Source organism: Pristiophorus japonicus, chromosome 9 (assembly GCF_044704955.1).
Source record: "Pristiophorus japonicus isolate sPriJap1 chromosome 9, sPriJap1.hap1, whole genome shotgun sequence".
Classification (NCBI taxonomy): domain Eukaryota; kingdom Metazoa; phylum Chordata; class Chondrichthyes; family Pristiophoridae; genus Pristiophorus; species Pristiophorus japonicus.
In genome coordinates, this window is record NC_091985.1 from 216,652,609 (window position 1) to 216,668,315 (window position 15,707).

Here is a 15,707-nt window from a genome sequence, read left to right on the forward strand (position 1 = left end):
GGTATGTTGGCCTTCATAGCTAGGGGATTTGAGTATAGGAGCAGGGAGATCTTACTACAGTTGTACAGGGCCTTAGTGAGGCCTCACCTGGAATATTGTGTTCAGTTTTGGTCTCCGATTCTGAGGAAGTACGTTCTTGCTATTGAGAGAGTGCAGCGAAAATTAACCAGACTGATTCCCGGGATAACTGGACTGACATATGAGGAGAGACTGGATTGACTGGGCCTGTATTCACTGGAGTTTAGAAGGATGAGAGGGGATCTCATAGAAACATATAAAAATCTGATGGGACTGGACAGGTTAGATGAAGGAAGAATGTTCCCGATGTTGGGGAAGTCCAGGACCAGGGGACATAGTCTACGGATAAGGGGTAAGCCATTTAGGACTGAGATAAGGAGAAACTTCTTCACTCAGAGAGTTGTTAACCTGTGGAATTCCCTACCGCAGAGAGTTGTTGATGCCAGTTCATTGGATATATTCAGGAGGGTGTTAGATATGGCCCTTACGGCTAAAGGGATCAAGGGGTATGGAGAGAAAGCAGGACAAGGGTACTGAGGTGAATGATCAGCCATGATCTTATCGAATGGTGGTGCAGGCTCGAAGGGCCGAATGGCCTACTCCTGCACCTATTTTCTATGTTTCTAAGAAGTAATGGATGGCATCAAATTGAAAACAAAAGCATACAATGTTGCGAAGATTAGTGGAAGGCCAGAAGATTGGGAACTTTTTAGAAAAGAGCAAAAGACGACTAAAAAAGAAAAAAGGGAAAGGAGATAGATTGAGAGTAAACTAGCAAGAAATATAAAAAGAGACAGTAAGAGATTCTATAGGTATATAAAAAGGAAGAGAGTAGCTAAGTTAGTCCCTTAGAGGATGAGACTAGGGAATTAATAATGGAAAACAGAAGTGGCAGAGAATTTGAACAAATATTTTGTATCGGTCTTCACTGTAGAAGACATTAAGAGCATCGCAGTAATGGATAATCAAGGGGCTATGGGGAGGGGACAAGATGGACAAGTCCCCTGGACCTAATGGCCTGCATCCTATGGTATTAAAAGAAGTGGCTACAGAGATGGTGGCTACATTGGTTGTAATCTGCCAAAAATCCCTGGATCCTGGATTTTTGATTGGAAAACAGCAAATGTAATTCCCTTATTTAAGAAAGGAGGGAGACAGAAAGCAGGAAACTGTTAGCCTAACATCAGTCATTGGGAAAATGCTGGAGTCCATTATTGATGAAGTAGCAGCAGGACATTTAGAAGATCATGGTACAGTCAAGCAGAGTCAGCATGGTTTTATGAAAGGGAAATCATGCTTGACAAATTTATTGGTGTTCTTTGAGGATGTAATGAGCAGGGTGGATAAAGGGGAACCAGTAGGTGTCATGTATTTGGATTTCTAGAAGGCATTCGATAAGGTGCCACATAAAAGGTTACTGCACAAGATAAGAGCTCACGAAATTGGGAGTAATATATTGACATGGATAGAGGTTTGGCTAACTAACAGAAAACAGAATTGGGATAAATAGGTCATTTTCAGGTTGGCAAACTAACTAGTGGGGTGCCACAAGGATCAGTGCTGGGAACTCAACTATTTACAATCTATATTAATGACTTGGATGAAGGGACCAAGAGTAATGTAGTTTAATTTGCTGATGATACAAAGATAGGTGGAAAAGCAATTTGTGAGGAAGACGCAAAGAATCTACAAAGGGATATGGATAAGCTAAGTGAGTGAGCAAAAATTTGGGAGATGGAGTATAATGTGGGAAAATGTGAGGTTATCCACTTTGGTATGAAAAATATAAAAGCAAATTATTTAAATGGGGAAAGATTAGAAAATGCTGCAGTACAGAGGGATCTCCGGGTCCTTGTACATGAAACACAAAAAGTTAGCATGCAGGTACAGCAAGTAATTAAGAAGGCAAATGGAATGTTGGCCCCTTTTGCAAGGGGGGATGGAGTATAAAAGTAGGGAAGACCTGCTACAACTGTACAGGGTGTTGGTGACACCACACCTGGAGTACTTTATACAGTTTTGGTCTCTTTGCATTGGAGGCAGTTCAGAGAAGGTTCACGAGGTTGATTCGTGAGATGAGGGGGTTATAAAGAAAGGTTGAGCAGTTTAGGCCTATATTCATTGGAGTTTAGAAGAATGTGAGGTGATCTTATTGAGCACAGATGAGCACAACAGTGGCAAATGGAATTCCATCCAGAGAAGTGTGAGGTAATACATTTGGGGAGGGCTAACAAGGAAAGGGAATACACATTAAATGGTAGGTCACTGAAAAGTGTAGAAGAACAAAGCAAGTGCATGTCCACAAATCCCTGAAGCTGGCAGGCCAGGTAGATAAGGTGGATAAGAAGGCATATGGAATGCTTGTTTTTATTAGCTGAGGCATAGAATACAAGAGCAGGGGTGATTATGCTTGAACTGTATAAAATACTAGTTAGGCCACAGTTCTGGTCACCGCATTACAGGAAGGATGTGATTGCACTTGAGAGGGTACAGAGGAGATTTACGAGGATGTTGTCAGGAGTGGAGAATCTTAGCTATGAGGACAGATTGGATAGGCTGGGTTTGTTTTCCTTGAAACAGAGGAGACTGAGGTGTATAAAATTATGAGGGGCCTAGATATAGTGAATAGAAAGGGCCTATTTCTGAGCAGAGGGGTCAACAACTAGGTGCATAAATTTAAAGTAATTGGTAGAAGGTTTAGAGGTGATTTGAGGGGAGATTTCTCCACCCAGACTGTGTTGGGGGTCTGGAGCTCACTGCCTGAAAGGGTGGCTGAGGCAGAAACCCTCACCACGTTTTTAAAAAGCACTTGAGGCGCTGTAATCTGCGGACCTAGAGCTGGGAAGTGGGATTAGGTCGGATAGCCTCCTGTTGGCTGGCATGGACATGGCCTCCTTCCGTGCTGTAAATTTCCATGATTCTATGATTGTCAATCTGGTGAGAAAATGATCAGAAAAATAATCAAACTGCCCCAGGGTCACGTTGTTCAGCCGCCGAATCCACAGAGAGTGCGGCCCTGCCGCTTCAGAGCGTACACCACATCCATGGCTGTGACCGTCTTGCGTTTGGTGTGCTCAGTGTAGGTGACCACATCCCTGATCACATTCTCCAGGAAAACCTTCAGCACCCCGCGGGTCTCCTCGTAGATCAGGCCCGAGATCCACTTGACAACGCCACAGCGATCCAGTTGGCAGATGGCAGGTTTGGTGATATCCTGGATGTTATCACTGAGCACTTTACGGCGGCGTTTGGCTCCGCCTTTACCCAGTCCTTTGCCTCCTTTACCTCGGCCAGACATCATAATTCTTCACAGGGACATAAATTGAATGATAAACACTCGCCATCCAGATGTGTTTTTGAAGCCAGCCCGGACCTGGTTGAGGAAGGCGAGTGTGAGAGAGGCAAGAAGGAACCAGAATCAGGGTGACAGGTTGAGCAGAGACGGCGGCCTCTGAACTTCCAGATCTGCCTCCAGACTTAACGCTCCAGCATTGAAATACTTGCCTGCTCCTTCCCGGCACCCTCTCCCCGCCCAGTGTTTAACCCGACGGGAAGGGCCCTTGCGACCTCCCCTCCCCCAGCTCTGCCAGCGGCTGCCGTTTCCTCTGTGCTTAGCTGATGATCGTTGAACACATCAGGGAGCGGAGATATCCCGGGCCCGAGTAAGGGAGCAAACAGCAGCCTCCTTCCAGCATTGAGACTGTGTCCGTAAATGGGCTTTGTGTCGGGGTATCGGGGGCTGTTTGTAAGAGGCAGAGTGGAGCAGGAAGTAGTTTGGGAACATGGAGTGAGTGGGGGAAGGGAGCGGAGATATCCCAGGTTGTGTGTGTACAGTGTAAGGCGACAGAGAAAGTTAATCACCGCACTCTTTCAAGTCATTGCTGCATTCTTTCAGCAAATCAGTAATAAATGTTCCTGATTCCCAATCTCACCGTGTCTGCTCTTGGACATTGAACAGTGGAAACACAGCTTGACAGTGAGGATGTGAGGAGTGTCACAAAGTGCAGGCCACCAGGACAGAAGTGTGAAAGTGGACATTCCGTTTTGTTTCGGTGCGTTGAGTTCTCCAGAACCATGTTGAAGGTGATCGAGAGATGCATTGTCGCTCCCTGAGATACATTCTGTTGACTGCACAGGCCCTTAACTTGGTTCTAATAGACTGAGAACAATTGTGGTACAACCCAGATACCTGTAGTTATAATCCAGAAAGTGATTCAGAATTTTACAGGTAGTCCTGTGGGAGTGGAAGTTATAAATCTCGACTGTATCAATCGGGTGATCCCATTCATGAACCAGTGCCGGATTTGTATTGTGCCTGGATGCTGATAACTTTCTATAAAACCATCCTACACACCTGGTGTGGAAAATCTGAGTGCCGCTGTACTGCAGTGAGGTCAGAAACATAGAAACATAGACAATAGGTGCAGGAGTAGGCCATACGGTCCTTCGAGCCTGCACCGCCATTCAATATGATCAAGTCTGATCATGCAACTTCAGTACCCCATTCCTACTTTCTCTCCATACCCTTTGATCCCTTTAGCCGTAAGGGCCACATCTAACTCCCTTTTGAATATATCTAACGAACTGGCCTCAACAACTTTCTGTGGGAGAGAATTCCACAGATTCACAATTCTGAGTGAAGAAGTTCTCTTCTCGGTCCTAATTGCCTTACCCCTTATCCTGAGACTGTGACCCCTGGTTCTGCACTTCCCCAACATCAGAAACATTCTTTCTGCATCTAACCTGTCCAATCCTGTCAGAATTTGATATGTTTCTAGGAGATCCCCTCTCATTCTTCTAAATTCCAGTGAATACCTAGTCGGTCCAGTCTTTCTTCATATGTCAGTCCTGCCATCCCGGGAATCAGTTTGGTGAACCTTCGCTGCACTCCCTCAATAGCAAGAATGTCCTTCCTCAAGTTAGGAGACTAAAACTGTACACAATACTCCAGGTGTGGCCTCACCAAGGCCCTGTACAACTGTAGCAACACCTCCCTGCCCCTGTACTCAAATCCCCTCGCTATGAAGGCCAACATGCCATTTGCTTTCTTAACCGCCTGCTGTACCTGCATGCCAACCTTCAATGACTGATGTACCATGACACCCAGGTCTCGTTGCACCTCCCCTTTTCCTAATCTGTCACCATTCAGATAATAGTCTGTCTCTCTGTTTTTACCACCAAAGTGGATAATCTAACATTTATCCACATTATACTTCATCTGCCATGCATTTGCCCACTCACCTAACCTATCCAAGTCACTCTGCAGCCTCATAGCATCTTCCTCGCAGCTCACACTGCCACCCAACTTAGTGTCATCCGCAAATTTGGAGATACTACATTCAATCCCCTCGTCTAAATCATTAATGTACAATGTAAACAGCTGGGGCTCCAGCACAGAATCTTGCGGTACCCCACTAGTCACTGCCTGCCATTCTGAAAAGTACCCATTTACTCCTACTCTTTGCTTCCTGTCTGCCAATCAGTTCTCATTCCACGTCAGCATACTACCCCCAATCCCATGTGCTTTAACTTTGCACATTATTCTCTTGTGTGGGACCTTGTCGAAAGCCTTCTGAAAGTCCAAACACACCACATCAACTGGTTCTCCCTTGTCCACTCTACTGGAAACATCCTCAAAAAATTCCAGAAGATTTGTCAAGCATGATTTCCCTTTCACAAATCCATGTTGACTTGGGCCTATCATGTCACCTCTTTCCAAATGCGCTGCTATGACATCCTTAATAATTGATTCCATCATTTTACCCATTACCGATGTCAGGCTGACCGGTCCATAAATCTCTGTTTTCTCTCCCTCCTTTTTTTAAAAAGTGGGGTTACATTGGCTACCCTCCACTCCATCGGAACTGATCCAGACTCTATGGAATGCTGGAAAATGACTGTCAATGCATCCGCTATTTCCAAGGCCACCTCCTTAAGTACTCTGGGATGCAGACCATCAGGCTCTGGGGATTTATCAACCTTCAATCCCATCAATTTCCCCAACCAAATTTCCCGACTAATAAGGATTTCCCTCAGTTCCTCCTTCTTACTCGACCCTCTGACTCCTTTTATATCCAGAAGGTTGTTTGTGTCCTCCTTAGTGAATACAGAACCAAAGTACTTGTTCAATTGGTCTGCCATTTCTTTGTTCCCTGTTATGACTTCCCCTGATTCTGACTGCAGGGGACCTACGTTTGTCTTTACTAACCTTTTTCTCTTTACATATCTATAGAAGCTTTTGCAGTGCGTTTTAATGTTCCCTGCAAGCTTCTTCTCGTACTCCATTTTCCCTGCCCTAATCAAACCCTTTGTCCTCCTCTGCTGAATTCTAAATTTCTCCCAGTCCCCGGATTCGTTGCTATTTCTGGCCAATTTGTATGCCACTTCCTTGGCTTTAATACTATCCCTGATTTCCCTTGATAGCCACGGTTGAGCCACCTTCCCTTTTTTATTTTTACGCCAGACAGGGATGTACAATTGTTGTAGTTAATCCATGCGGTCTCTAAATGTCTGCCATTGCCGATCCACTGTCAACCCCTTAAGTATCATTTGCCAATCTATCCTACACAATTCACGCCTCATACCTTCAAAGTTACCTTCCTTTAAGTTCTGGACCATGGTCTCTGAATTAACTGTTTCATTCTCCATCCTAATGTAGAATTCTACCATATTATGGTCACTCTTCCCCCAAGGGGCCTCGCACAACGAGATTGCTAATTAATCTTCTCTCATTGCATAACACCCAGTCTAAGATGACCTCCCCCCGAGTTGGTTCCTCGACATATTGGTCTAGAAAACCAACCCTTATGCACTCCAGGAAATCTTCCTCCATCGTATTGCTTCCAGTTTGGTTAGCCCAATCTATATGCATATTAAAGTCACCCATAATAACTGCTGCACCTTTATTGCATGCACCCCTAATTTCCTGTTTGATGCCCTCCCCAAGGTGTGGCCTCACCAAGGCCCTGTACAACTGCAGTAAGACCTCCCTGCTCCTATACTCAAATCTTCTCGCTATGAAAGCTAACATGCCATTTGCCGCCTTCACCGCCTGCTGTACCTGCATGCCAACTTTCAATGACTGATGCACCATGACACTCTGGTCTCGTTGCACCTCCCCTTTTCCTAATCTGTCACCATTCAAATAATATTCTGCCTTCCTGTTTTTGCCACCAAAGTGAATAACTTCACATTTTTCTACATTATACTGCATTTGCCATGCATTTGCCCACTCACCTACCTGTCCAAGTCACACTACAGCCTCTTAGCTTCCTCCTCACAGCTCACACTGCCACCCAGCTTAGTGTCATCTGGAAACTTGGAGATATTACATTCAATTCCTTCGTCCAAATCATTAATGTACATTGTAAATAGCTGGGGTCCCAGCACTGTCACTGCCTGCCATTCTGAAAAGGACCCGTTCATTCTTACTCTTTGCTTCCTGTCTGCAAACCAGTTCTCTATCATGTCAATATATTAGCCCCAATACGATGTGCTTTAATTTTGCACACTAATCTCTTGTATGGGACCTTGTCAAAAGCCTTTTGAAAGTCCAAATATACCATATCCACTGGTTCTCCCTCGTCCACTCTACTAGTTACATCCTCAAAAAATTCTAGAAGATTTGTTGAGCATGATTTCCCTTTCATAAATCCATGCTGTCTTGGACCGATCCTGTCACTGCTTTCCAAATGCGTTGCTATTATGTCTTTAATAATTGATTCCAACATTTTCCCCACTACCGATGTCAGGCTAACCGGTCTATAATTCCGTGTTTTCTCTCCCTCCTTTTTTAAAAATTGGGGTTACATTACTACCCTCCAATCCATAGGAACTGATTGAGAGTCTATAGAATGTTGGAAAATGACCACCAATGTATCTACTATTTCTCGGGCCACATCCTTCAGTACTCTGGGATTTATTGGCCTTCAGTCCCATCAATTTCCCTAACACAATTTCCTGACTAATAAGGATTTACTTCAGTTCCTCTTTCTTGCTAGACCCTCAGTCCCCTAGTATTTCCGAAAGGTTATTTGTGTCTTCCTTAGTGAAGACAGAACCAAAGTATTTGTTCAATTGTTCTGCCATTTCTTTGTTCCCCATTATAAATTCACCTGATTCTGACTGCAAGGGACTTACATTTGTCTTCATTAATCTTTTTCTCTTCACATATCTATAGAAGCTTTTTCAGTCACTTTTTATGTTCCCAGCAAGCTTACTCTCATACTCTATTTTACCCCTCCTAATTAAACCCTTTGTCCTCCTCTGCTGAATTCTAAATTTTTCCCAGTCCTCAGGTTTGCTGCTTTTTCTGGCCAATTTATATGCCTCTTCCTTGGTTTTAAAACTATCCCTAATTTCCCTTGTTAGCCACGGTTGAGCCACCTTCCCCATTTTATCTTTACGCTAGACAGGGATGTACAATTGTTGAAGGTCATCCATGCGATCTTTAAGTGTCTGCCATTGCCTATCCACCGTCAACCCTTTAAGTATCATTAGCCAGTCTATCCTAGCCAATTCACGTCTCATACCATCGACTTACCTTTCTTTAAGTTCAGGACCCGAGTCTCTGAGTTAACTGTGACAAGGACACTGTTTGTATCATGGTTTTTTCTCTCCAGATACTTTACTTTATTCTAAACATTTCCATTCATTACAACTTTATTTTATATTCTCTGCCTCAGTTGTCCATATCATAACTAATATTTTTCTGGTATTATTCTCAAAGCAAAATAGTTCATTGAGCCAGTATAAATCTGATATTTCCTTCACCTGGAATACAAGGAAAAGTGCAAGCAGCTCCTTCTCACAGTGAGTGCATTATCACTTACAGAGCGCAGAGACACAGAACTGACCTCAATCCTATTATCACAGGCAGCAGAAGCTGTCACTCCAACAGTGATCCGAAGTGGCTGAGTTACATTGTGAATCTTACGGCCACTGGAGCGGTAGGATCCAATGCTGTTTCACCATTGAAACGGATCACATTCATATACGAGATACTGAAATATACAGAATAAAACCCACATTTGCACACCAGAAGCTGATAGGTATAGATTAAAACCCACACTCATAGACCAGAAACTGTCAGGTTCAGATTAAACCACACACTTTTTAGCAGAAACTGATGGTTACATATTAAACCCACACTCATATACCAGAAACTGACAGCTATGGGATAAAACCAACACTCCAATATCAGAAACTGACAGGTACAGATTAATCCCACATTTTTTTTACCAGAAACTGACAGATACAGAATAAAACCCACACTCATGCAGAAATGACAGGTACAGATTAAACCCACACTCATATACCAGAAACTGACAGGTACAGATTAAACACACACTCATTTACCAAAAACTGACAGGTACAATTTAAACACACACTCATATACCAGAAACTGACAGGTACAGGTTAAACCCACATTCATATATCAGAAACTGACAGGTACAGAATATCATGCACACTCACATACCAGAAACTGCCAGGTACAGATTAAACCTCACGCTCATATCAGAAACTGACAGGTACAGATTAATCAGCACACTCATATATCAGAAACTGACAGGTATCGAATAAAATACACATACATATTCTAGAAACTGACAGGTCCAAATTAAAACACACACTCACATACCAGAAACTGACAGGTATAGGTTAAACACACACTCACATCCCAGAGATGGGCAGGTAATAAAATACACACTCATGTACCAGAAACTGACAGGTACAGAATAAAATACACACTCGCATACCAGAAACTGGTAGTGTTGATTCTTGGATTCTTTTACCTCAATCTGGTTCAGCAAAATTACTGAAACGAATACCGTTTGTGCTTTAAACAAAGCAAGCTTTTATTTAAAAAGCAAATCCCGATCGGGGACCTTATCAGACAGAAGGAATGCAAGTCTGTTCGAACGCACCCACTTCCTACGGACAAAGTGACGTTACATTGTAAAGGCACGACGGTTATACATTTTTGACAAAAGATAACAAGATAGGGCTAGAGTGACATCCTAGTCCAGCCTATCCCTTTTGATCCCTCTTTCCCTTTGTCCACTCATAAGCTGACCTAAGTATGGTCTGATTTTAAACAAAGACCTTCTGTTAATGTTTCAGGTTAATAACATGATTTAATAAGACCTTGAGGTTTTTCTGCAAGCTGTGGGTTTTGTTTCAATATGTGTTAGTGTTGTAACATTTCGCAGTCTCGAGTCTGAGATGTCATGGTTATTCCTCCATGAATTCTTTGTTAGCTTATACTGTTCCTATACAATTCCCACATTCTCAACTTCAATGTCTCTATACATTTTTAAACATTCACAATCCCCCCTTTTATCATTCCATGATAACACTTAGGATCATTCTAGGAGTATCGCATTCATCCGGTCACACTCTATTTCTTGAATCATATTGTTGTTGTGTCGAGTAGTTCTTTAGTTCGTTGGATCATAACTCGGGAGCCCTTGACCACAAGAGGGTTTGCTAACCTTGCCATCATTACTTTACAACAAAGGTTAAGGCAACCAACAATTAGATAGGATCTCCAAGATCCATCTGATAGCCAATCAAATCAGCTAGATCCTTCTGCTGGTGTGGATAACTTCTTCACCTCCCTTCTTATGTGATCAGCGAGATTGGTTATGTTTTCTGAACTATCAGGAATGTAAGGATCTGAATGTTGCACTATCGGCACACGTTCCCTCTTTCTCAGCTAACAGGTAATTGAGGGCCATTCGGTTTTGTAATGCTACGATCCTTATTGCTACCATTTCAGCTGTGATGCCCTCCAGAGCTTCAGCAGTATTGTATTGGCCCCCTCCTCTCGTGATAGTTTGGCTCTGAATCCATCTGACAGTCTCAGTTAGGGTTAGTGGAACGGGGCGCAAAGGAATTCTCCCTTTGGAATGTATAGGGAATGTGAACACACCCAACGTCTAGAAAAGTTCCCATTTTGCGCATAAACATAAGACATGTACAAAAAGGTGTTTACATGGAGCTCTCATCTTTGTCTCCCCTCCCATGCGCCGAAACTGTCATATATCAACACTATTATACAGAATGTGGCATACAGACAGTTTCATCTTATGGCTCAGGATTCAGATAAATAGTCCAATTATTTTGCTGATTAAAAGAGTTCAGTTTTCCCGTCTCTCTTCTTAGGTCACCGTCGGTGTAGCTGGCTGTCTATCACTACGGGTAAAAGTTCAAACTGGTCCACGTTCCAATTAGGATGCCAACAGCCTTGTTCAGCTATGGAGAAGAGGAAGTCTGGAACAGAAACAGGAATTAGAATAACCAGTAAAATAGGTCCGTTAGAGGGTGGTGAGCTTGCAGTGGTGCAGGTGAACCCAGGCACCCCTCCCCTCAACCTTGGCTGCAGTGGGGGTAGTGAGTAACACCTGAAAAGGCCCCTCCCATTGTGGCTTTAATCCCTTCCGAATCCATACTTCCCTGGTGCCACGAGGGACAATTCGGGTAAAACTGGGAGGTCGAGGTGAGCATCTTGAACCTGGTTGTGAGCTAGTCGCAGAGCCTGAGTCAGAGAAAGAACATAGGTGGTCATCAGTCGAGCTGAGATCTAGGAACAATTTCCCTCATTAACACCTTAACAACAGTTTGAGCCTTATTGTCCAGGTTAGGGTAGGCTTCAATTCATCTGCTAAACACATCTACTATTACTAACACATATTTGTAACACTGAACTTTTTGCAATTCAATGTAGTCCAACTGAAATGTCTCAAAGGGACCTTCAGGTAGGAGCGTTTTACCCCAATCACAGGGGACTCCCTTCCCTGGATTATGTTGCTGGCAAACCAGGCAACGACTACTGATGTTCTGGGTGAGTGCCTGGAGTCTAGGGTGCCACCAAGTAGCCAAAAGTGTATCACTCGTGGTTCTTGCTCCACAATGAGTAGCAAAATGCATACAATCAATAACCCATAGAGCCAACTCGTCAGTCATGCAAGTCTGTTCCGCGGGAGTGGTCCAGAGTTTAGAAACATTGTCATAAGTACATCCATAATATTTCCACAACAGTTTATCTTTTTCAGGAGCGTCCTCCTGTGCTTTTATAACATCTTGGATGGTTGGCATTGGTTTTTCCGAGGCTAACTTATCCTTCGCAGGATTTTTAGTCTGACTCATCATTTTGGGCACTACCATCTGTTGGTCACGAGAGGCCTGTTTAGCCTCTTTGTCAGCACAGTGGTTCCCTATATCAACCGGGGATTTTCCGGTGGTGTGGGCGGTAATTTAACAACGGCAATGTGCTTGGGGAGCATGAGGGCTTGCAACAAATCAGATACTAGTTGCTTATGGGATATCTCATTCCCCTGTGAGGTTAGGAATCCCCTATTTTTCCATAATTGTCCGAAATCATGGGCCACCCCAAAGGCATACCTAGAGTCGGTATAGATATTGACTTTGAGATCTTTGGCCAAGATACAGGCTCGGGTGAGGGCGAATAGTTCAGCTTGTTGGGCAGAATAGGCAGTTTCAAAAGCGGCAGATTCCAAGACTTGATTCTCCTGGTTTACTATGGCGTATCCTGAGATTCGTGTACCTTCTGGATTAATTCCGTCAACATACATAATACAGTCTGGATCTTCAATTGGTACATCAACAAAATCTTCCCTGACTGATGTGGCCTCTTAAATTAAAGATAAACAATCATGACTGGGTTGTTCCTCATCTTGGGGTGGCTCAGTAAGAAAACAGGCCGGATTAATTGCAGTACAGTGCCGAAAGGTCAGTTTAGGATTGCCTGTGATTTCAGTGGGTACTGTCGGATAGAGGGCCAGTCCACATTGCCCTGCAGTGGGATCTCAATCGGATCAATGGGAGTATAATACACTTGGGAGGGGTCCTCTGCCCACACATGAGAATCCACATAGTCAGGTATGCCAGAGCCAGTATGATGCTGCAGAGTCGTTAAGACCTTCTCGGGGTCCCCGTGGAATTGGACTGTTCGGCCATGTTTTACAATTTGCACATCCCGGCTGGTAGGGTCAGCCTCGTCTATCGCCTGGCGCACCATAACTCCCAAATCTTTAGCGTGGTGGGGCTCTTTTTTCAACCACGCTGCCCCTCGCTGCAGCAGGAACGCCATCTTGCCTCTGTCCTCGAGGTCGACTGCCTTGATCCTTCTCTTCCGCGATTCTGCCACAACCGCTGGAAGGGTACCTATGAAATTGATCTTCTTCCCCAGGAGTCCTGCCACTGGAGCTGGGAAGGTATTTTTAGATCGTTCCAGTCGGATCATTGCCACGCAGTCGTGATGGATGGTCTGTGCCTCAGGTGCTGCACTGATCTGTTCTCTGGTGCCTGGCCCAAGCAAAGGTGAGATTTTGCTCTGCCTCTGAGCATAGGGGACATCGATTGCTGGAGTGAAGAGGTCTTCCCATTTCCACTGGGATCGTATGCTAGGGTCACGTGATAGGGTGCCTGTGGCAGGTCCAGAGACCACCACTGAGGGGTTCTAGTGGTATACTGCCGCTTAAGGGTTCCCTGTTTTACAATAATCCCATCATCTCCACACTCCAAATGCAACTGGAATTTGCAGAGGAGGTCTCTAGCCATCAAGTTACAGTCCAGATTGGTTGTGATAACAAATCGATGTTCCACCGATTCTTCCTGGTAACCCATTTTAACCGTTTCTGACACCAGGAATGTAGAGACTTGTCCCAGGAATCCTGACAGTCCCTGTGTTTCAGTGAAGGTGGGGAGTTTAAGCTTTGATTGTACAGAAGACATGAAGGCTCCCGTATCTATCAAGAAGGGTTGCCACTCATTCCGAATATTTTAACAATATCATCGGTTCGTCGTCCGGGGAGGGTCCCTGCGTAGTCCATACGAATCGGGGGACGGTTGGCCAAAGGGGTTGTTCTGGGAGAAGTTAGTGTAAGATCCCCGTCCTCTCCCCCCTTGCCTTCCTCCTCTTCCTTTTTTGTGCTGACGGGAGGGACAATTTCTATTCCAATGTCCTTGCCCACAAATAAAGCATCCATCTCGTCTTTCCCAGCCCCGACCTCTTCCCATACCAGGCCGGAGACAGTAGGGCGGTCCGTAATTAGCAGGGCCCGGGCCATTTGGGTGTTTGATATAACCGTATCCCTGTTTATCCACCCAACCCTGCACGCAATACTGCAGTTCCATCTGGTATCTCCTTGGCTCAGGTTTTGGTCCTTCCACCCGAGGCGGCTCCATACTGATGGGCTTCTGAAGGGTCGTGGTGAGAGCATTAAAGATAGCGTTTAGGCGATCCTGGACATTGTTAGGGTGAGCAACCACCAATGCATCATGAGTAGCACGTCCTAGGTGAGTTAGAAATCGGGCATGCTCAGTTGGGCTCAGGGTTTGCTTTACCAGGGCCCACAGGTCCCTTGATTCTGCATTATATCCATGCATGTCGAGGTCACTCCGTGAAATCGGAGGTCAGGGTTAAGTTGGGTTTGTGGATCCCTTTCAGCTTATTTATCTTAGCCTTTTAACTCTTCAATTTGTTTTGTTTGAGTATCTATTTCTTTCCTATTAATTTTTGGATCCATGATTGATCATCTATCCCTATCTAGCTCTAACTATCCCTACTTTCCGTGTCGCCGCACGGATCTACTCTTTCCAAGTCGCCGCTTGGTTTGCGTCACCACGCAATACTTACCTATTCTAACCTATCTTTCCAAGTCGCCGCTTGGTTTGCGTCACCGCACAATTTCCCTATCTCAATCCCTATTCTAAGTTTGAAAGGTATTCAACAGATTGTCCTGGATCTCGTTCAGACACGACCTGAGAACCAGCGAGTGGCTAAACTTTCCTCAGACTTTTGAAACCGGGGGAAACTGGAGCAGTATTGAAATCATACTCACTCCAGTGGCCACTTTCCCCTCGTCTCGTCCAAGGCTAGTCTGGCTCTTAATTCGCAAGTTTTCGGTCCCACTTCTGACACCAAATGTAAATGAAGATTCTTTTCTCTCAATCTGGTTCAGCAAAATTACTGAAACGAATACCGTTTGTGCTTTAAAAACTGACAGGTCCAAATTAAAACTTACACACTCATACCAGAAACTGACAGGTATAGGTTAAACACACACTCACATCCCAGAGATGGGCAGGTAATAAAATACACACTCATGTACCAGAAACTGACAGGTACAGAATAAAATACACACTCGCATACCAGAAACTGGTAGTGTTGATTCTTGGATTCTTTTACCTCAATCTGGTTCAGCAAAATTACTGAAACGAATACCGTTTGTGCTTTAAACAAAGCAAGCTTTTATTTAAAAAGCAAATCCCGATCGGGGACCTTATCAGACAGAAGGAATGCAAGTGTGTTCGAACGCACCCACTTCCTACGGACAAAGTGACATTACATTGTAAAGGGACGATGGTTATACATTTTCGGCAAAAGATAACAAGATAGGGCTAGAGTGACATCCTAGTCCAGCCTATCCCTTTTGATCCCTCTTTCCCTTTGTCCACTCATAAGCCGACCTAAGTATGGTCTGATTTTAAACAAAGACCTTCTGTTAATGTTTCAGGTTAATAACATGATTTAATAAGACCTTGAGGTTTTTCTGCAAGCTGTGGGTTTTGTTTCAATATGTGTTAGTGTTGTAACATTTCGCAGTCTCGAGTCTGAGATGTCATGGCTATTCCTCCGTGAATTCTTTGTCAGCTTATACTGT

The 15,707-nt window shown here is 44.2% G+C and overlaps 2 protein-coding genes across 2 annotated transcripts in view; one reads left to right on the top strand and one right to left on the bottom strand.

The window, feature by feature from the left end:
* LOC139273676 (zinc finger protein 271-like) overlaps nt 1-15,707 on the top strand; it is an 83,047-nt gene that overhangs the window by 21,239 nt on the left and 46,101 nt on the right. The window lies entirely within an intron of this gene.
* Nucleotides 3,005-3,316, bottom strand: LOC139273670 (histone H4-like). Its single transcript, XM_070890707.1, has one exon. It carries the CDS (start codon nt 3,314-3,316, stop codon nt 3,005-3,007), a length of 312 nt encoding a protein of 103 aa, XP_070746808.1.

What these genes read in the sequence shown, in the direction of transcription:
- LOC139273670 (XM_070890707.1), bottom strand. Translation starts at nt 3,316, where the DNA reads ATGTCTGGCCGAGGTAAAGGAGGCAAAGGACTGGGTAAAGGCGGAGCC.